This window comes from Eptatretus burgeri, chromosome 1 (assembly GCF_056783735.1).
Source record: "Eptatretus burgeri isolate ZD-2024b chromosome 1, Ebu_testis_v1, whole genome shotgun sequence".
NCBI lineage: Eukaryota > Metazoa > Chordata > Myxini > Myxiniformes > Myxinidae > Eptatretus > Eptatretus burgeri.
In genome coordinates, this window is record NC_140961.1 from 93,501,956 (window position 1) to 93,523,498 (window position 21,543).

A 21,543-nucleotide genomic window follows, 5' to 3' on the forward strand; every position below is an offset into this window, starting at 1 on the left:
GTCAATTTCTGTGAGTGGTGAAACCGAGTCAATTTCTGTGAGTGGTGAAACCGAGTCAATTTCTGTGAGAGTGGTGAAACCGAGTAAATTTCTGTGTGAGTGGTGAAACCGAGTAAATTTCTGTGTGAGTGGTGAAACCGAGTAAATTTCTGTGTGAGTGGTGAAACCGAGTAAATTTCTGTGTGAGTGGTGAAACCGAGTAAATTTCTGTGTGAGTGGTGAAACCGAGTAAATTTCTGTGTGAGTGGTGAAACCGAGTAAATTTCTGTGTGAGTGGTGAAACCGAGTAAATTTCTGTGTGAGTGGTGAAACCGAGTAAATTTCTGTGTGAGTGGTGAAACCGAGTAAATTTCTGTGTGAGTGGTGAAACCGAGTAAATTTCTGTGTGAGTGGTGAAACCGAGTAAATTTCTGTGTGAGTGGTGAAACCGAGTAAATTTCTGGCCGGGTGGTGAACCCGCGTAAATTTCTGGCCGGGTGGTGAACCCGCGTAAATTTCTGGCCGGGTGGTGAACCCGCGTAAATTTCTGGCCGGGTGGTGAACCCGCGTAAATTTCTGGCCGGGTGGTGAACCCGCGTAAATTTCTGGCCGGGTGGTGAACCCGCGTAAATTTCTGGCCGGGTGGTGAACCCGCGTAAATTTCTGGCCGGGTGGTGAACCCGCGTAAATCTCTGGCCGGGTGGTGAACCCGCGTAAATCTCTGGCCGGGTGGTGAACCCGCGTAAATCTCTGGCCGGGTGGTGAACCCGCGTAAATCTCTGGCCGGGTGGTGAACCCGCGTAAATCTCTGGCCGGGTGGTGAACCCGCGTAAATCTCTGGCCGGGTGGTGAACCCGCGTAAATCTCTGGCCGGGTGGTGAACCCGCGTAAATCTCTGGCCGGGTGGTGAACCCGCGTAAATCTCTGGCCGGGTGGTGAACCCGCGTAAATCTCTGGCCGGGTGGTGAACCCGCGTAAATCTCTGGCCGGGTGGTGAACCCGCGTAAATCTCTGGCCGGGTGGTGAACCCGAGTAAATCTCTGGCCGGGTGGTGAACCCGCGTAAATCTCTGGCCGGGTGGTGAACCCGCGTAAATCTCTGGCCGGGTGGTGAACCCGCGTAAATCTCTGGCCGGGTGGTGAACCCGAGTAAATCTCTGGCCGGGTGGTGAACCCGAGTAAATCTCTGGCCGGGTGGTGAACCCGAGTAAATCTCTGGCCGGGTGGTGAACCCGAGTAAATCTCTGGCCGGGTGGTGAACCCGAGTAAATCTCTGGCCGGGTGGTGAACCCGAGTAAATCTCTGGCCGGGTGGTGAACCCGAGTACATCTCTGGCCGGGACTCTGCTGGGCTGTAACCGATGCTGGGCTGTGTACAGCACAGGTCAAAAGTTTTAGAACACCCCCATTTTTCTGTTTTTACTGAAATTTAAGCAGTTAAAGTCCAGTGAATAGCTTGAAATGGTACAAAGCTAAGTGGTAAACTACCAGAGGTTAAAAAATAAGTTTAGGTTACCAAAAACTGAAAAATAATGGAAATTTCAGATTTGTTAAGAAAGGCCATTGTCAGGGAAAAAGTAATGGGTTTGCAACTGCAGCTGTTCTGCAGCAATGGAAGTAAATTAAGCCTTGAAAATTGATACAAACAATTCCTCCAGGTGTCCCAACTTTTGTTCATTAGTTGCAAACCCTCTGTCTGTGTCAAAGTAGTGTTGGAACAGACTGTGTTGCTACACCCTTTAAAGCATTATTTGGACCATATTGCACTGCAGGAAGTAGTATATTGCTCTCATAATGGCGAGAATAAATAAAACTACGAAGAAAGGAAGGGAAGACACCATTATAACCCTTAAAATTGTAGGTCTTTCCTTTGGAGAAATTGCAAAGTAAGCCAAGGTGTCAGTGAGTACAGTTTCCGACACCATCAAAAGGCACTAGGAAACTGGAGAAAACTCTGACAAGAAGAGGTCTGGCAGACCCAAAGCCACAACACAATCAGAAGACAAGTTTCTGAGTGAACAGCTTGTGTGATGGGCAGCTCACAGGACAGCAGCTTCAAGCACAGCTTCACACTGATCGAAGTAAGGAAGTCTCAGTTTCAACTGTGAAGAGAAGACAAGTTTGACAGGTCGTGTCGGGCAGAAAGCCATTGCTAAAATGGCAAAATAAGAAAAAGCGGCTTGGCTGTGCCATGAAGCACTGCTGAAAACCTCATACTGAAAGTTTGAAAACTGGACGACTACATACTGGACAACTGAAAACTGTGTCTTATGAACCGATGAATCAAAATTTGAAATCTTCGGTTCATCACGCAGGGTTTTTGTACACTGTCGAGTCTGCCAAAGGATTGTTCCATAGTGTGTGACACCAACTGTCAAACATGGAGGAGGAAGCGAGATATTCTGGGGCTCTTTTGCTGGATCCAGTCAGCGACTTGCACAGAGTGACTGGCACCCTGAACCAAAAGGGCCCCCACAGAATTTTGTAGTGCCCTCTGGTCTATGCCGAGTTGGTCAGGGGTTCATCCCACAGCAAGATAACAATCCAAAACATACCTCCAGGCTATGTCATAACTACCTTTGAAGAAAAGAACAAGATCGTCGGCTTCAAATCATGGAATGGCCAGCACAGTCTCCAAACTTAAACCCCATTGAGCTGGTTTGGGATGAACTGGACAGAAGGGTGAAAGCAAAGCAACCGACAAGTGCAACACAATTGTGGGAACTTCTGCAACAGTGTTGGGAAGAACTTTCCGAACAATATTTGATTTCCATTGATGAAAGAATGCCACGAGTATGTTCGGCTGTTGTATCTGCAAAAGGTGGCGACTTTGATGGGTCAATAATTTAGATTAAATTTTGTTCAACAAAACTATTCCATGATTTCTATTTTTATCTGCAATTGTTTATTTATTCTCTGCTTTAATGTCAGAGTGCATTGAAACATTAAACTGGCTAAATTTCAGTAAAAACTGGAAAAATGGGGGTGTTCTAAAACTTTGGACCGGTCGTGTGCATCACCGTGAAAGCACGGATTATTTGCTCTGCTTATGGGCGTTGCAGGACACCAACATTGATTTATCATTGACGTTTTTATATGAAACATCAGGTGTACAACTTCAGCACACAAGATGCAAATATTTCCTTCACCCTGCCGTTTACAAGTTAAATCTGGGTTTATCTCGTTTCGGCTGGTGAAGTTTTTACCCGTCATTGTTTAACTTGGTGTCACAATCGTGAATCAAATGTTCAGATTTATTTGGATCCTCAAAAGGAGCAATAATTACAGGGTAAAATGCTTTTAATTTTACTTTCACACATAACTTATGTTTACCCTCATAACAAACCGTTTTAAGGGAAACAAATGCAATCTCAACTTGCCCCATAGTTAAGGAAATGTCGCCAAACTCGTTTTCACGTTTCATTCAATGTTATAAAGATATAATGTCGAAGATCTTTAGGTTTCCATTTATGATCTTTATTTGCGAAAGTCCAATGTTCAGTATTTCGTGCATTTCCAGCTTGGGAATTGATGATGATGCTCCGCGAAAGCTCTGGATTCCAACATTCACAATGATGCTTTTATGAATTACCTTTCCTTTAATTATTATGAACGACACAGCATCGTTCACAACGAGCACAAGGTGCAGACATTTCTGAAGATTGGTGGAATTGATGAGTAAAACAAAAAAAATAGTTCAATATAAATTTGACAAAGCATGGAAATTCAGAACGAAAGATGTAACACAACTGAGTGGAAAACAAATGAGGCGGTTCAAAGGCAGAACACAGCAGAGGTCCACAAAGCATGGTCACAACCCAAATGTTAAACTCGTAAAATTATGATTATTCTTACAAGGAAAACAAAACGTTGAAAACAATTATGTTTAAACACACGGCCATCCGCAATGGTCGCTCGCCCTGTCTCTCGCTCGCCCTGTCTCTCGCTCGCCCTGTCTCTCGCTCGCCCTGTCTCTCGCTCGCCCTGTCTCTCGCTCACCCGCCGCTCGCTCGCCCTGTCTCTCGCTCACCCGCCGCTCGCTCGCCCCTCGCTCGCCCCTCGTACCCCACGTCTTGCATGCGCCCCCCGCCTGCATTTCGTTTGTGCCCCCCGCCCACGTCTCGCGTACCCCCCCCTCCCCGCCTGCGTCTCGCGTGCCCCTCTCCGCTCCCACCCGCGCCTCATATGTCCCCACGTCTCGCGTGCCCTCCTCCTCACCCGCTCCTCGCGTGCCACTCGCATTTTGCGTGTCCCCCTTCCCCGCCCGCGTCTCACGTGTGCCTCTCCGCTCCCACCCGCGTCTAGCATTCCCCCTCCTCACCCGCGCCTTGTGTCCCCGCGTCTCTCGTGCCCCCCTCCCTACCCACGTCTAGTGTGCGCCCCCGTCCCCCTGTCTCGCGTGCCCCCGTCCCCCTGTCTCGCGTGCCCCCGTCCCCCTGTCTCGCGTGCCCCCGTCCCCCTGTCTCGCGTGCCCCCGTCCCCCTGTCTCGCGTGCCCCCGTCCCCCTGTCTCGCGTGCCCCCGTCCCCCTGTCTCGCGTGCCCCCGTCCCCCTGTCTCGCGTGCCCCCGTCCCCCTGTCTCGCGTGCCCCCGTCCCCCTGTCTCGCGTGCCCCCGTCCCCCTGTCTCGCGTGCCCCCGTCCCCCTGTCTCGCGTGCCCCCGTCCCCCTGTCTCGCGTGCCCCCGTCCCCCTGTCTCGCGTGCCCCCGTCCCCCTGTCTCGCGTGCCCCCATCCCCTGTCTCGCGTGCCCCCGTCCCCCTGTCTCGCGTGCCCCCGTCCCCCTGTCTCGCGTGCCCCCGTCCCCCTGTCTCGCGTGCCCCCGTCCCCCTGTCTCGCGTGCCCCCGTCCCCCTGTCTCGCGTGCCCCCGTCCCCCTGTCTCGCGTGCCCCCGTCCCCCTGTCTCGCGTGCCCCCGTCCCCCTGTCTCGCGTGCCCCCGTCCCCCTGTCTCGCGTGCCCCCGTCCCCCTGTCTCGCGTGCCCCCGTCCCCCTGTCTCGCGTGCCCCCGTCCCCCTGTCTCGCGTGCCCCCGTCCCCCTGTCTCGCGTGCCCCCGTCCCCCTGTCTCGCGTGCCCCCGTCCCCCTGTCTCGCGTGCCCCCGTCCCCCTGTCTCGCGTGCCCCCGTCCCCCTGTCTCGCGTGCCCCCGTCCCCCTGTCTCGCGTGCCCCCGTCCCCTGTCTCGCGTGCCCCCGTCCCCCTGTCTCGCGTGCCCCCGTCCCCTGTCTCGCGTGCCCCCGTCCCCCTGTCTCGCGTGCCCCCGTCCCCCTGTCTCGCGTGCCCCCGTCCCCCTGTCTCGCGTGCCCCCGTCCCCCTGTCTCGCGTGCCCCCGTCCCCCTGTCTCGCGTGCCCCCGTCCCCCTGTCTCGCGTGCCCCCGTCCCCCTGTCTCGCGTGCCCCCGTCCCCCTGTCTCGCGTGCCCCCGTCCCCCTGTCTCGCGTGCCCCCGTCCCCCTGTCTCGCGTGCCCCCGTCCCCCTGTCTCACGTTCCCCCTCCCCGCCCACGTTTTGTGTTCCTCCCTGCCTGCGTCTCACGACCCCCCCACCTCTCGTGACCCCTCCCCCCATACCCCACGCACCTTTTCCCTGGAACCCTATCACTTACCCCGGCTTTTCACTTTAATGAGACACCTTCCTTGCTTTCGTGCCTTAAACTGTGCTTTCATTCTTGGTCCCATTTTGGTTTGTTCTTCTACATTTAGTGATATTGCTACATGCTTCATTGCAAATGAAATTATTGAGTGATTGTCTTTTTAGTTTCCAATTTGTGATATAAAAGTTGTATTGTGAAACTTTGTGTGTGAAACAGAGGAAAAGAAGAAAACAAAGGTGATAAAAAACAAAGTGAATCCAGTATGGGATGAGGTACGTGATCCAATTGTTTCACTTCCACACCTGCTGTATAAGCACATTTGTGATATTATTTTTTGGACTATTCTTATATTTTCATGCACGTGCATTTCCTTTTGGGAGACAAAGTATTTATAGGAGAGTTATTGTTTTGTCAAAATTTGCCAATTCTGTTCATGTAACTTGCTGTTCGTCTCTCCTGTGCAAACTCTTGGCACTTTCCAATTTCTGACCTTGCGTGTTTAATTTTCCTGCCTGTGTGACGTCATACCCAGCCACATCTCCCAGAACTCGTCGTGTTTTTGATGTCAATATGGCTGAATGCACCGATATCTGCCGTTGAACTTGCTTCGCTGTGACTTGCTTTCATGGATCATTGAAATGTCAACTTGGCACCAAAATTTAATGAGCTATATTGTTTGCTTTGAGCAAGAGACCAAGAGCTGATGGTCTTGTTACTGACCGATTGTCTGTAAGATGGAACCACTGTGTACTCACTCAGGGTGACAAAAAAAACTCTCCACTGAATTGATTGTATTTCTGTCCTCATCTTCCTGAAATGGTGCACTTTGTAGTTAACCATCATTCCTTTTCTTGGCATCCGACTCTCTCTGGGCGTATACGTAAATGCCTGGACCTTCACATGTGGAAACTATCAGAATCGTTTTCTTAGCTTTGTGACGTCATTTCCGTCACCAATGAGGAGCACAATTTTCGAAACTCCTCTGGACCAGCGGTAACATGCGAACCTGCACAGGCTGAGGCTCACACATCCATTTCATCATTAATTCTTACACTTTTACCTTTTCCATTTATTGTTCCACCCCCATTAAGCTGTCTTTTTAAAGTTTCATTCCATGGTAAACACCACCCTCCACCCCTCTAATGGGCTTGCATTGAGAAAGGAACAGTGGTGCATATTTGGTATAAACAGCAGCTTTTGAGTATCGAACCCTGCCAGGAAATGTAATGAGGAATTTGTATGTGGGCTTATTTCATGCTGAGCCACATTTACTGTTTTATTTATTTGCTGTGACTCGCAAGACTAGGACGGGATTCTAAACGGCTTGGGGATGGAGACTGCAAAAATGTAAATGGCATCTTGTGTCATCGAGCCGGCAAGCTGCGACCAACAATTCGCATTTCTTGCCGCATCTGATGCAATTTAAATGCTTGAATCGCGACGAGGTGCTCCATGAATGAAATGAAAAAAAATTTGAAAATGATTTGCTCTCATTTTGGGAGTGAATGTGAGTTTTTAGGCCTACGTTTTGACAGTGCATTCCCTTTTTTAACCCCCTCTCGACATTGAGGCTCATAGAGGAGGAGGAAACTCAGTGGAGCGGGGTGGGGAGGCTGAGCACCAACAATGGGGCAGCGAATGAGCAGGAAAAGAGGAAGGAGAGGAAATGGCTTGGGTTGGCCTATTGGTGTGCCCATCTGAACCTTTGCTTGTGATTCAGGGGGCCCAGGTTCAAATACCATATATTTGTACAATCTACAAATGGCATTGTAATTAGAGGTACAATGATGTTTCCTGAGGTCTGTCCTGAATGTGTTGCTTGTATCAGCTCATCCATGAAGCATCATACTGTGATCTCGACAGAGCGCCATTACTGCTGAAGCAGTCTTTCTTTGCAAGGGTTGTGCTGGGGCGGTTTGCCACTGCCTTCCCAGAAGTGAGTTGTATGAAGAATTTGGAATTTGTTGAGACTACCAGTGATAATAAATCTACTTTGCAAAAGACAATGATTGCTCTCGAACATCCAGCAACACTCAGTGCTGGTAGATTATTCCTCCAGTTTAGCATCCTTTCAATTGATGGTGCTCACATTGGTACATTGCCCTGGATGCAAATCACCAGGATGATGTGATTTATAGCTGGATCGAGATTCAAACCCAGACCAGACTGCTCAAAGGTGAGTGCACATACTTCCAAGCTGCCCTGCTACCCCCCTCCCACCACTTCACTCCATTCGTACAAGCTCACTAAAAACAATAACACAGCGAAAAATATGAACAAGGTCCACAAGGACACTCAAACCCAACACAAAAACACACCAAGTCATTCAATGAGACACACACAAATACACAACTTCAACAAACCAACACCAACCAACAACGAGGAAAAACTGGAAAACAAGGCTTTGCTGGAACAAGTCTCATCAGCTTTTACGGATTCAATAACTTGATTCAATAACTTGATTCAATAACTTAACTGGAGATTCAACTGGTTGAGACGTCAATATTCACACCCTTTTTCCCTTGACATTCTACAAGTTTGGTGTGCACATGTGTATCCTTTTTCAATAGACGTGGCGATGCTGCTTCTCATGCAGTCTGTCTGCAGTCGTCTCACCGACGGCAGGCATCAGGAATTTTGTGATCATTTCTTGCAGCTCAGCAGATCAAAAACTCGTTTCTGTTTTTTTGGTGACTCGGAGGTTGTACGAGCTTGACATTAGACAAGAGCATTATGGCAACATGGGCAGTTTATTATTTGATTTTCTTTTGGATTTGGCAGAAGCACTGAGACCAGCAGCCATATAATGTGATTAGTTCCTCCCTTAATTTTTTTTTTTATGCTCACAAATTGAGGCACCTATTTTGCCTGTCGTGTGCCAGAACCAATTGCAACATGAAAATGCTGAGCGCAACTCCACGGTCAACTTCCTGTACCTTCAAAGTGGACTTTAAACAAATCTAATATAAGCTCAACATAACTGGGATGTTTTGAAGGCTGTTCGCAGCCAATGGTTGATGTATCACAAGGTTGCCTGCATGTTAATTATATTATCCCTTCAAACCTTTGTTGTCAGCCAGAGTTGTATAATATTGTGTGATAGAGCAGGAACATTTTGAGGGATCGCAAAAACAGCATAATCTCTCGTGATTCGTGATTTAAAGTCTGTTTGGTGTGGTCAATTTACATATGTGAGAAATGATCAAACTTAAATATTTTTCTGATGTTGCCTCTTATCATCATTGTGTTTGTGTTCTATCCCTACCCCACCATGCCACTCCCACATCACAACGAATAAATATAGTGAAGGCATGCTATGCCTTGACAAATATCATGTGTAGATTGTCAGCATGATCATATATTTTGGTCCCATTGTAAATGAAGTATATAGTTGCAAAGGGATAAAGTACCACCTGAATTTAGACACGTCGGTTGAAATCGCAATTGGACCTCAAAAGGTGGAATGTGCCCATCCCAGAGCTCAGACTATCCATCTTTTATTTTCACTTTACTCTTTTTCAAAGACCAAGTTGTGAAGTTTAGAGATCGTTGTACATTTTAAGTGTGTCCTGAAGTAGTTGGCTGCCTTTGGACTCTGGCTGGGTGTGAATGGTTGTTATATTGCTGAAGCAAGTGAGCAGCATTCCTTAAGTTCTGGAGGACACTCCCATAGTCTCATTTCAAAAAGAAAATCACTTTTTTTTTTTTTTTTACTAGTGTGTGTGTGTGTGTGTGTGTGTGTGTGTGTGTGTGTGTGTGTGTGTGTGTGTGTGTGTGTGTGTGTGTGTGTGTGACTGACATATACACACACACACGGCAGTATTCGTTGAAAGTACATGTATATAAAACAAGTACCATTGTTTTTAATTTCTCCTTGAAAGTTATACCGTGCTCATTTGGTGCTTGAAGCAACAGACTGTTGAGCTGCACTATATGGGTGTTGCCCATGGGGTAGCACTGTATGTGAACAGGAAGCTTGGGTTAGGTGGATGGGTTTTTTTGTTTTGTTTTTTTCATTAATTGTAAAATCTCCAAAAACAACACCTGTATTGTAGTTTTTGTGGTAAATGTAAAATAGCATAGGCTTCGAATTGATCTCGTGTTCATTGTTTTTCATAGCTGTCACACGAGCAACTTTTAACAACGTTCATTTTAAACTAAAATCCAATATCTGTCTGAGTGTCCTCGTGGATTTCTGGGGTTTTCTTTTTTAAAATGATTACTTTTAAAGCTTTACGTAAAAAGTTCAAATACATTTTAATAGCTTGCTCGTCTAATTGTCCTGATATCTTGCTCTTGTCTGTCTGGACAATTGCAAACTCATTTCTGTCAAACACTGGAGAATTATTTGTGTAAATGAAAGGTCCGTTGCTACAGAGCCCTATAGTTCAACAGGATTGTAAGTGGATAAGCAGAGCTTTGTCCCCCTCAAAAAGACATTGTTCTTCCTGGGAACACAAAGCTTGCAATATTCCAGTTCTGTTTTGAAAAGTAATGCCTCCTATCATTTTTTTCCAAAATGAGTAAAGTTTTATTTGAATGAAACAAAATACAGACACTAACATCAATTTTTATTCTTCCATAATGTGTGTGTATATATATGTATATATATATATATATATATATATGTATATGTATATATATATATATATATATATATTTATATATATATATATATATATATATATATATATGTATGTATATATATATGTATGTATATATATATATATATATATATATATATGTATATATATATATATATATATATATGTATATGTATATATATATATATTACATACAGTGCCTGTAGAAAGTCGAGACGCGCTTTCGAAATTTTCACCTTTTGTTGCCTTGTATCCTGGAATTGAATTGCATTAAATCAGACTTTTTCCACCTTTATTTGCACATCGTAACTCACAACTTTCAATCGAAAAATATATTCTATAAATTTCAGAAAATTAATTTAAAATACAAAACTAGAATATCTTGGTTGGATAAGTGTCCACCCCTTTTATAATAGCAATTGTGAATTGGCTCAGGTGTAACCAATCACCTCAAAATCACACACCAAGTTAAATCACCTCCACCTTTGCTAAATTGAAGTGATTCTGATTGTCAGAATAAAATCAGCTGTTCTTGTCAGTTTCCTCTGCTGGGTAGAGCATTTCACAGCAAAGACTCAACTATGAGAACCAAGGAGCTTTTAAAAGACCTCTGGGATAAAGTTGTGGAAAGGCACAGATTGGGGGATGTGTTTAAAAATGTTTCAAAGGCCTTGAATGTCACTTGGAGTACAGTCAAAACCATCACTAAGAATTTGGAGGCATATGGTACCACCAAGAACCTGCCGAGATCAGGCCGTCCCTCCAAACTGGATGACCAAACAAGGAGGAGATTGATCAGAGAGGCCACCAAAAGGCCAATGGCAACTTTGAAAGAGCGACATGCCTTTATGGCAAAGACTGGTGCATGCATGTGTGCATGTGACAAGAATATCCCAAGCACTCTACAAATCTGGCCTGTACGGTAGGGTGGCAAGAACGAAGCCATTAGTCAAAAATACTACACCTTTATTCCTGTTTGAGGGATGCAACAAAAACCACTCTGGAAATTCTTAAGCCATGTGGCAAAACGTTTTGTGGTCTGATGAAATCGAGATGGAACTTTTTGGCCTCGATGCAAAATGTTATGTTTGGTGCAAACCCAACACAGCGTATCGCCCAAAGAACACCATCCCCACTGTGAATCACGGTGGTGACAGCAGCATGTTATGGGAATGTTTCTCATTAGTAGGGACTGGAGCACTTGTCAAGATACAAGGGAAAATGGATGGAGCAAAAGTACAGAGAAATCCTAAAGGAAAACCTGCTGCCCTCTGCAAGAAAGCTGAAATTGCGACGGAAGTTAGTCTTTCAGCATGAGAATGACCCGAAGCACAGAGCCAAAGCTACACTGGAGTGGGTGAGGAACAAAAAGATAAATGTCCTTGAGTGGCCCAGTCAGAGCCCAGCCTAAATCCAATCGAAAATGTGTGGCATGACTCCCCATGCAATTTGTTTGAGCTTGAACATTTTTGTACAGAAGAAATGGGCAAATATTGTCCCATGAAGGTGTTCAGAGTTGGTCGAGACCTTTCCCAACATACTCACAACTGTAATTGCTGTTAAAGGTGCCTTGACCAAGTATTAACTCGCGGAGTGGATACTTATCCAACCAAGATATTCTCGTTTTGTATTTTAATTAATTTTTTTGAAATTTGTATAATTTGTTTTTTCACTTGGAAGTTGTAGGTTATGATGCATAAATAAAGATGGGAAAGGCCTGATTTGATGCAATTCAATTCCAGGCTATAAGGCAACATAAGGTGAAAATTTAGAAACGGGGTGTAGATTTTCAATAGGCACTGTTTCTCAACGTGATCACGACTGCAGTACATGCATTTCTGCCAATGTTCAAGTAGTTTTGCGATGCCGTCGCAAGAGAACTGCGTCCTACTGACTGAAACATTGCTTTGCAGTGGATTTGATATTGTTGGAAGAAAAATGTTCTCCACGAAGATGTTAAGCTTGGGGAAGAAATGAAAATCTGATTGAGCTTTTTTGGGGGGGCCAGTGTTCTCCAGTCATCTCATCTCCCCGTCAGTCATTTCAACTCGTCTCCAGTGCTTCACTCTTCACAGTACTGACAATGTTGTGCTGCACTATGCCATCTTGACTGATATGGCATTGAGACATTTAGTGTTAAAAATCGGAATCGCGAAACTTCATTTGCACCAGTGATGGGAAGAAGTAATATGTGGACTGTGCTTTTTCATTTGAATTGCTTTACCTGTTGTGGAGGAAAAGAATAGGCGGAATTACTTTTGAACATGCCCTCGTACCATTCTTATCCCATTACATTGGCAGTGAAACAAAGTTCTGCAAGTAAACAAATTGCGATCATTTATGAAAATATATTTGAATGATAAAACACCATATTATGTGACTGCCCACCTGAGTTTCATTAATTGTCAAATAAAATCCATGATGACATGCCATTATATAATCGAGCGTAAACAAGAAATGTCATGCATAGCACAAAATCCAAATAAACAATAGTTGCCATAGAGACAACAATTTGGGAATTCTGAAAATTTGACTTCAATGAAGTCTTTCACATGATTGATTGTTATGCATAAAACATTTGGCTGGTGCATTTTTTTTTGGTCATCCTATCTTGATTCTCCAATAGATCAACTTCTAAAATGTGTCCTGATCTCTGGATGGCCATCTTTAAGGTCGTCCGTTAATGTTTTGCTATTTTTGCTACTCCTTACTTATCACCCTGCTGATTGTTCTGAAACTTGTCACATGAACAAAAGACAGTAGCCCACACAATGACTCGGGCTCGATTTTTCGATTTTGGGTTAGGAGGGCTCCCGGGGGGGGAGGGGAGGGGGAGGTTACCCCCTGAAAGTTTGGATCCCTACTTATCCCTTATTTACCAAACGATTGCTCTGAGTATCGCACGGTCTTAGATGTTTCGATTTCAGATCAGGTGGGTTCCCCCAAATCTTGCCCTGTAACTTTTGGTACCAAGAGATCGAGTCGGCGTGGGTTCAAATTTGTCACAACTACAACCTCAAGAGATGACTGTCAGCCCGTGTGGGCTATTTTATTCCAATTGCGGCCTAATAGGTGCTTTGAATGGCCTTGCCATGATCAATTTTGATCAAGTTTTACTCGCGAGTACTACATGTATGCACAAATAAGCTCTGCCAGTTTCAATTTGATGTTTTAAAAACTTATTGAGGATGACTATAATAAATTCACAAAAAGTTCCATTTGTCATGGGGTGAAATTGACATGTCAAAATGGTGAAATCGATTGTTTTGATTCTCAGTGAACCAATTGTGCAACTCAACGTGCAAATCCTGTTCAAATTTCAAGTCGAGCGGATGACGATGAATTATTTCATGTGACTGAGCATTTGTCCTTAAAAACGATGCTTCGAGGTTTTGTGTGGTGAACCAATTCAGGGACCCACTGTGAAAATTCTGTTCAACCGTGCAAAGTACCCAACTTTCAGGTGGGAGTCGAATGTGCATAACTTGCTGAAAAAAGTATAGTCTGTGCATTGCAAGAAGATTATTTAGATGGTTGTGTGGTGTACATTTAAGAGATGTAAAATTCAAAAGGGTATATAAGGGGTTTCAGAGGTCGAAACAGATATAAAGTAACTTTTCCAATAGTTAGGTTTGAAGGAGTCCAAAGTGTCTAAAGGGTATGAAGATAAAAATTGTGTAAATATCTGAAATGGTCGAAAAGCCTGAAGGATTTGGTCTTACAGGAGCTTCAGGTGGAAGGGGTATATAGGGTTAAGAGTATAAGGCGTTGGGGGTGGGGTGGGGGGGGGCGGGGATCTATTGTGTCTAAAAGATCAAATGGTCCAAGCAGTCTAAAGTGTGGAAATGTCTTGAAAGGTCGATCGGGATAATGTCAGATACGGAATCACGTCATGGTCCACTCAAATGGTATGCAATTGCTATTGGTATGCATACCAATGCTATGCATACCCACATGGGTTGGCTGGGGCTTCACCTCAACGAGGGCTCAGTGCATGTGCGTGCGCGCATGCTCCACCGGTAAAAAGTTTAACATCCCCATTTTTCCAGTTTTTACTGAAATTTAAGCAGTTTAATGCTTCAATGTACTCTGGAATTAAAACATGGAGCAAATAAACAATTGCAGATTAAACAAATCATGGAATCGTTTTGCTAAACAAAATTTAACCGAAATGTTTGACTCATCAAAGTAGCCACCTTTTTGCAGATATAACAGCCAAACATACTCATGGCATTCTTTCTTCAATGGAAATGAAATATTGTTTGGAAAGTTCTTCCCAACACTTTTGCAGAAGTTCCCACAAATGTGTTGCACTTGTAGGTTGCTTTGCTTTCACCCTTCTGTCCAGTTCATCCAAAACCAGCTCGATGGGGTTTCAGTCTGGAGACTGTGATGGCCATTCCATGATTTGAAGCCTAACGTCTTGTTCTTTTCTTCCAAGGTAGTTCTGACATAGCCTGGAGGTATGTTTTGGGTCATTATCTTGCTGTAGGATGAACCCCTGACCACCTCGGCACAGACCAGAGTGCTGAAATCCTGTGGAAGCCCTTTTGGTTCAGGGTGCCAGTCACTCTGTGCAAGTCACCGACTCTGCATCTAACAAACCATCACGCTTCCTCCTCCATGTTTGACAGTTGGTGTCACACACTGAAGAACCATCCTTTGGCCTACTCGACGGTGCACAAAATCCCTGGTGATGAACTGAAGATTTCAAATTTTGATTCATCGGTCCATAAGACCTTCTTCCAGTTTTCAGTAGTCCACTGGTGGTGCTTCATGGCCCAGGCAAGCCTCTTTCTCTTATTTTGCCATCTTGGCAATGGCTTTCTTACTGCCACTCGGCCTGTCAAACTTGTAGCTGGAAGTCCTCTCTTCACAGTTGAAACTGAGACTTCCTTACTTCGATCAGTGTTCATCTGTGCTTGAAGCTGTTGTCCTGTGAGGCACCTATCATGTAACCTGTTGATTCTCAAAAACTTGTCTTCTGATTGTGTTGTGGCTTTGGGTCTGCTCGACCTCTTCCTGTCAGAGTTTGCTCCAGTTTCCAAGTGCCTTTTGATGGTGCAGCAAACTGTACTCGGACACCGTGGGTTCCTTTGCAATTTCTCAAAAGGAAAGACTCACACTTTTAAGGGTTATAAAGGTCTGTCTGTATTCCCTTGTTTATTGTCTTTTTCTCGCCATTATGACTTCCTGCAGTGTAATATTGTCCAAATAATTAATCAGAGGGTGTAGCAACAGTCTGTTCCAACACTGTTTTTATACAGAGGGTTTAAACTAATCAACAAAAGTTGGGACACCTGTAGCAATTGTTTGCATCAACTTTGAAGGCTTAATTAACTTCCATTGCTGCAGAACAGCTGCAGTTGCTAACCCATTACCTGTTCTCTGAAAAAGGCCTTTTTTAACAACTCAAATTTACATTATTTTTCAGTTTTGGGTAACCTAAACTTTTTTCTTTTTTTTTTTATAAACCTCTGGCAGTTTCCTGCTTGGCTTTGTACCATTTCAGGTTATTTACTGGAATTGAAATGCTTAAATTTCAGTAAAATCTGAAAAATGGGGGTGTTCTAAAACTTTCGACTGTTGGAGTATGTGTGTACTCGTATGTGTATATGTATATGTATATGTATATATATATATATATATATATATATATATATATATATATATATATATACAATATATTGTCGATCAGATTAAAAATGACGATTTATGTGATGTTAACCTCAAACAATAGGTTTATAGCTAGCTTGTCACCACCTGTACCAGGTGGTTTGGTTTCATGAAGATCAGAGTAATCAAATTAAATGCAAAACCAAGAAGTAAAGAGCAAAGACAGTCATTCGGAGGAACCTGGATAGGATTTTTGTTTTAGCAGCCACTCCAAAACCCTCAAACCCATCCAGGCACAGCCAAGTGATCCTCACAGAAAAATTTCTGCAATCATTCATGTCTCCTTGGAAAGAGAGAGAATCTGACCTATGTGCAATTGACCCACAAACAGTATAACAGACCAGACCAACCAATGTACTTGCGAATATTTAATTTTGCAAGTACTAAGGTGGGGAGAAGGAAGAATGAATGAGGAAATAGTGTGGAGGTTGAGGGAGAAAGATGGAAACTTTGGAGTCAGAGAGGTAGAATGGGGAAAGTAATTTCAGAGGAAGAGAAAATCTATTGGGCATAAAAGGTGATGGAAAATTTGGCCATTTTCATTTAATATTTTGGCCACAAAACAATTTTCATTCCTTCTGTAATTTGCCATAACCCTGGAGGTCTATTAAAATCGATCTGTAAATCCAAACCAGTGACCCCTCCCTTCTTTCTTTATTCCTATCCTCTCTTGTGCCTTCATTCCTCCACTGCCCTCCCCTCCTCTGTCTTCCTCCCCTGTTGCCCTTTTTTCTCCTTTCATCTTGCTAGCCCCTCATCTCTCCTTCCTTTATACTCTGCTCGTCTCTTCTTCCTTCCTCCTCAGCTCCCCTCCACTGTCTTCCCTTCGTTTCTCCTCCCCTCCCAGGCACCCACTTGTCATTCGATTCTCGTCGATCATCATTCGAGATGGAATGAGTTGTTGGGGAAGGAGTGGCAATAATGCATCGATGCGCATGTTTATCGAAACTGAATTTAGCTTTAATATTATGGTCGATTGTTTAATTTGTGCAGAACTGTTTTCCGAATTTGCTAAGCCAATTAATAATTGCTTGGCAAGGAAATGTTTTGCAAATTGAAGCTGCACAGTTCAAATTCCATTTTGAAAGACTGTATCAGTTGACTGCAGGATCGGAGAACTCAAAATTTAAGGAAAAGGGTAAAACGAAAGATGCATTTTGTATAAATTTTATTAATTAGCTGGTGCATTCGACCAAATTTTAATTGGTCTTTCTGGCCTTGTTGCATACCTGCCTGCTGTACTGCTTGAGCATTAACTTGCCTTTCACCAAACCCCAATGTGCTTGGGCCAGGGTGGGGATTATGTGTTCGTTAATAATACCATTCCTTTCGTGTCTTTAAGGGGTTTTGGGCTGCTGAGGAAGTTTCATTGACAAAGAGTACAGTCCTGGACAGGTTACCCCGAACAGTTATTACCCCAGTATACTGGTAATCATTTAACCGACCTAATGGGCCTGTCACACCTTGACGTTTTAGCCAGCGTATGGCAACGTATCAAAATGTATGTAAAATGCTGGTGTACGCTGAACTATTGATATTTTTTTCAGTTTTGGGCGTATTCATCACGAGTTGGACGTATGCATAACTTATTAGTAACGTACACATAACGTTTTGATAACTTGTACCAACGAATGCTTAGCGTGTTGTCTGCGTTCACAACCTATGCCCAACTATAGTCTAACTTATGCATAGCGCGGCAGCGTATTGCCGACGATCACGTGGCGTAGCCTATTAATAGGCTGCCGCTCGACGATTTAGCCAGCGTATGCCGACGTATGAAAATTTGTCTAAAACGCTTGCACACGTCGAATACCTTTTGGGTAAGTTTTGTATACGTTAAGAGCACACTGGCATACGTCGTAGTACTCCAAGCTCGTCGACAAATTTTATGCATGCTCAAAATTTTTCGAGGTATGCCAGCGTATGACTCACACGTTCTGCATACGCTGGCCACAAGTTGTAGGCACGTTGTGCGATCGTTGACACACGTCGGCACACATTACTTTGAGTTACTCATAAGTCAAAACACGTCGAGGTAATGTTTAGCGTACCCGAAACTTATTTCTAACTTATGAGTAACGTGCTTTGAACCTATGTGTAACTTATCTCCAATGCATGTTGACGTATGTAGATGTATTTGACGTTTTCCAGATGACCACAGAACTTACTGAACATGTTTCTAACTTGCAGCTACCGTAAAATGGAATATTGGCAGCATTTAGGGGAATTGGTATATAAAAATAGGGTTCACAGGAGGAACCCGTCAGTGTTCCAGACTCCATGGTTTTTATTTTTTTTTTTCCTTTTCTTCAGAATGAGGGTGATGTTGACACTTTGATTTCTAGTGCGGTTATAATATAATATAATAGGCTGCCGCTCAACCATTTTAATCGTAACCGCACTAGAAATTGAAGTGTCAACATCACCGTCATGCCGAAGAAAAGAAAAAAACTAAAAAATAAACCATGGAGTCTGGAACACTGATGGGTTCCTCCTGTGAACCCCATTTTTATATACCAATTCCCCTAAATGCTGCCAATACGCCATTTTACGGTAGCTGTAAGTTAGAAACACTTTCAGTAAGTTCTCTGGTCATCCGCAAGACGTCAAATACATCTACACACATCAATATGCGTTGGAGATACGTTACACATAGGTTCAAAGCACGTAACTCAGCTTATAAATAAGTTTCGGGTACGCTAAACATTACCTCGACGTGTTTCGACTTATGAGTAACTTACAAGTAACGCGTGTCAACGATCGCATAACGTGCCTACAACTTATGGCCAGCGTATGCGGAACGTGCAAGTCATACGCTGGCATACCTCAAAAAATTTTGAGCATGCATAAAATTTGTCGACGACCTCGGCGTACTACGACATATGCCAGTGTGCTCTTAACGTATACAAAACTTACCCAAGAAAGTATTCGACGTGTGCCAGCGTTTTTGACAAATTTTTCATTCGTCGGCATACGCTGGCTAAATCGTCAAGGTGTGACAGGGCCTTGAGAAGGATGACAGGCTGAGTCAACTCCACCTCTCTGAATTCAATGGTTGACAGGGGCTCAAATTCAGGACCCTAAAGGTTCCAAGCTTGCCACCTTAACAACTAAGCCAATACCAGGCTTATGTTTGGTATTATTGCCAAATTATATGACTTGGTATTATTATTGTTAATATTATTCATATTAATTAGTATATGCTTTGTTACAATGTTTCCATTATTTTTGTTATTTGTTTTGTAAAGGACCTATGAAGTTTCCCTATCCACCTTAACATGACGTGCATTTAAAACGTGGAAATTCTTCCAGGTTCTTTGTAGTTAATTAGCTAAATCAACACAGGAGGCTATGATGACCATTTTTGTGCAATGCACGCACGCACACACGCACGTACGCACGCATGCACACACACACACATGCATACACATATATTAATAGTAGATATATGCACCAAACTGCTGGAGGAAGTTTTGTTGTCGCAAAAACTGCTTTCAAACACATTGGCTGTCTTTCCCATGCACGATGATACCTCCCTCTTGTAATACTTGTATCTATCTATACATAACAACTCAATGGCATCTTTTTGTTTGTTTACCAAGTCGAGGCTCATGGAGGAGCCAGAACATCAAATGGATCGGGAAGGAAGAACAGAAAGAGATGATGGAGGTGAGGAGACACAATCAGTGGGATAGAGGGAAGGTCTTTCAATGTCTGGTTCCAATCCAATGTTTATTTCTTTGTGCAGAGATGTAAAGAAAGTCATTGCTTTTGATTGAAGTGAAGGATTTAAGATCCCCTTTTGTTCATCGTCTTCATTTCATTTTCAACCAAAAAAATGGCTGTGGCTCACTTGGCTGCACCTGGAGGGGTTTGGGAGGAGAGTAGCAACAGATGAAACCTGAATCTTGTCCAGATTCCTTCTGATGACTCCATCTTTGCTATTTACTAATTTGGGTTCCTTCCGATTACTCTCTTGCAGCATTTGGTCTTCCGTTTGATTATTTTTGTACTGTGTGGACTGTGTTTCCCCGTTGGGTGCTGACGGACCTCTGGTAGCTTATACCTCCTGTTGCTGTGTTTGAGCCCAGGGGAGTAAGTGCTGAAATCCATCTGTCCAGGTTCTTTGTTTTTTTTCACACTTCTTTCTACTTTTTTCGAATTTCTCTTTCTTCTTTCTAATTCTTGCTTTGTCTTTTCTTGTCTCTTTTACTGTTTATTTTGCTCTTTCTTTATCTATCAGGAGAAGTGAATTCTTGCAGAAATGTTTCTGTAAGACTCAATTGGTTGCACCTGGATGGGTTTGAGCGTTGCGGAGTAGTGGTTGAAACCCGAATCCTATCCAGGTTCCTCCTGATGACTTTATCTTTGCTCTTTACTTATTTGGGTTCTTCCTGATTACTCCATTGCAGTATTTTGTCATCTTTTTGATTTGATATATGCTTCCTTGTGTGATCATTCAATTAGGACCAATTTCAAGGTTTTGGGAAGTCTGTGAAGGTAGTTTATTTTTGTAAACATGCTACTTTATTTATATGTATATTTTTTTCTTTTCTTTTCATCATGTACATCTTAGGTGGTTGTCCTTGTAGAAAAGTACATTTTTGGTTACTTGTGATTGAATCACAGCCTCAGTCATTTGGACCTTTAGAGAGGGCTGTGGCACACAATTCCTTCAGTCTCGTCGATTTGACCTCTGTGTTGGTGTTGATCAACTCTCATTAGATTAGCACCGCGACTCGCTTCTGACGGCACGCACAAAAATTAATGCGCATAGTTTTGTCTTAAATTTGAACATTGTTTTTACTTTTTTGTACAGTTGGTAACTTTTTATGACATCTGTCCTGGTAGTAATTTTATTTTCATTGCATGTACTTATTTCAAACTTGATAGTCGGTGATGTGGAAGATTATTGAAGAGCATTTTTATTGTCAGCTCAACAGGTGTCAGTCATGTGTTATAAATTTGGATTTGAAACGATTTGAACAAGATTCAACCTTTCTTGGAATTCCACAGTGATTTTTTTTGATTGTTAAACATCTCCAGCAATTATCAGTTAACCTTTTTTTATAATCTATTGCACAGCTCATCACCTTTGAATTGAAAGATATATTGGAGCCGACTGCAGAGTTGCACATTGATGTCAAGGATGACGAGACCATTGGAAGAGACAAGTAAGCTATGATGTGCTGATTGGTGTGTTTTTCATTGTAGCAGAGGTGATGTGAATGCAAGATTGTACGAGAATAATCAATGCGGTATGGTAACTGCTCATTATGAAAACATCCCACTGGTGCTTATGCAGTGACTACTGATGGATGGTCACAACCAATGCCAGTTATTTATATCTGTGACACTGCAACTAGTTGAGCATTATCAATATGGGACTTTCAGAATGATGTAATCTGCCCCAGAATGATTGGTGCACATGTGCAGAAACCCCTGGAAAAGGACCCTCTTCGGGGCATGTGAACTGCTGTCACGCATGTGCTGTAAGGAGTGTTACCTGAAATGGCTCATAAAGCTTTTAAAGGAGCTGAAAACGATTGGAAAAGTTCCTGAGGGAGAGAGCTGGCATGTAGCCCTGCACAGCAAAATAGTTTGAGGGAGACACCTTATCTGGCTTTGGTGCTTCTGCAGAGCAATAGGTAGGTCATATCTGGGGCATGTGAATGCACAGGGTAAGTTTGAAATGATCCTTT

At 43.6% G+C, this 21,543-nt stretch overlaps 1 protein-coding gene across 2 annotated transcripts in view; it reads left to right on the forward strand.

Annotated features, from left to right (window-relative positions):
* Positions 1-21,543, forward strand: part of LOC147034975 (myoferlin-like) — a 203,964-nt gene that overhangs the window by 704 nt on the left and 181,717 nt on the right. For both annotated transcript variants that reach the window (XM_085891800.1, XM_085891808.1), the window contains exons 2-3: positions 5,778-5,833; positions 20,927-21,015. In XM_085891800.1, coding sequence (XP_085747926.1) covers positions 5,778-5,833; positions 20,927-21,015 — 145 coding nt within the window. The remainder of the gene's footprint in view (positions 1-5,777; positions 5,834-20,926; positions 21,016-21,543) is intronic.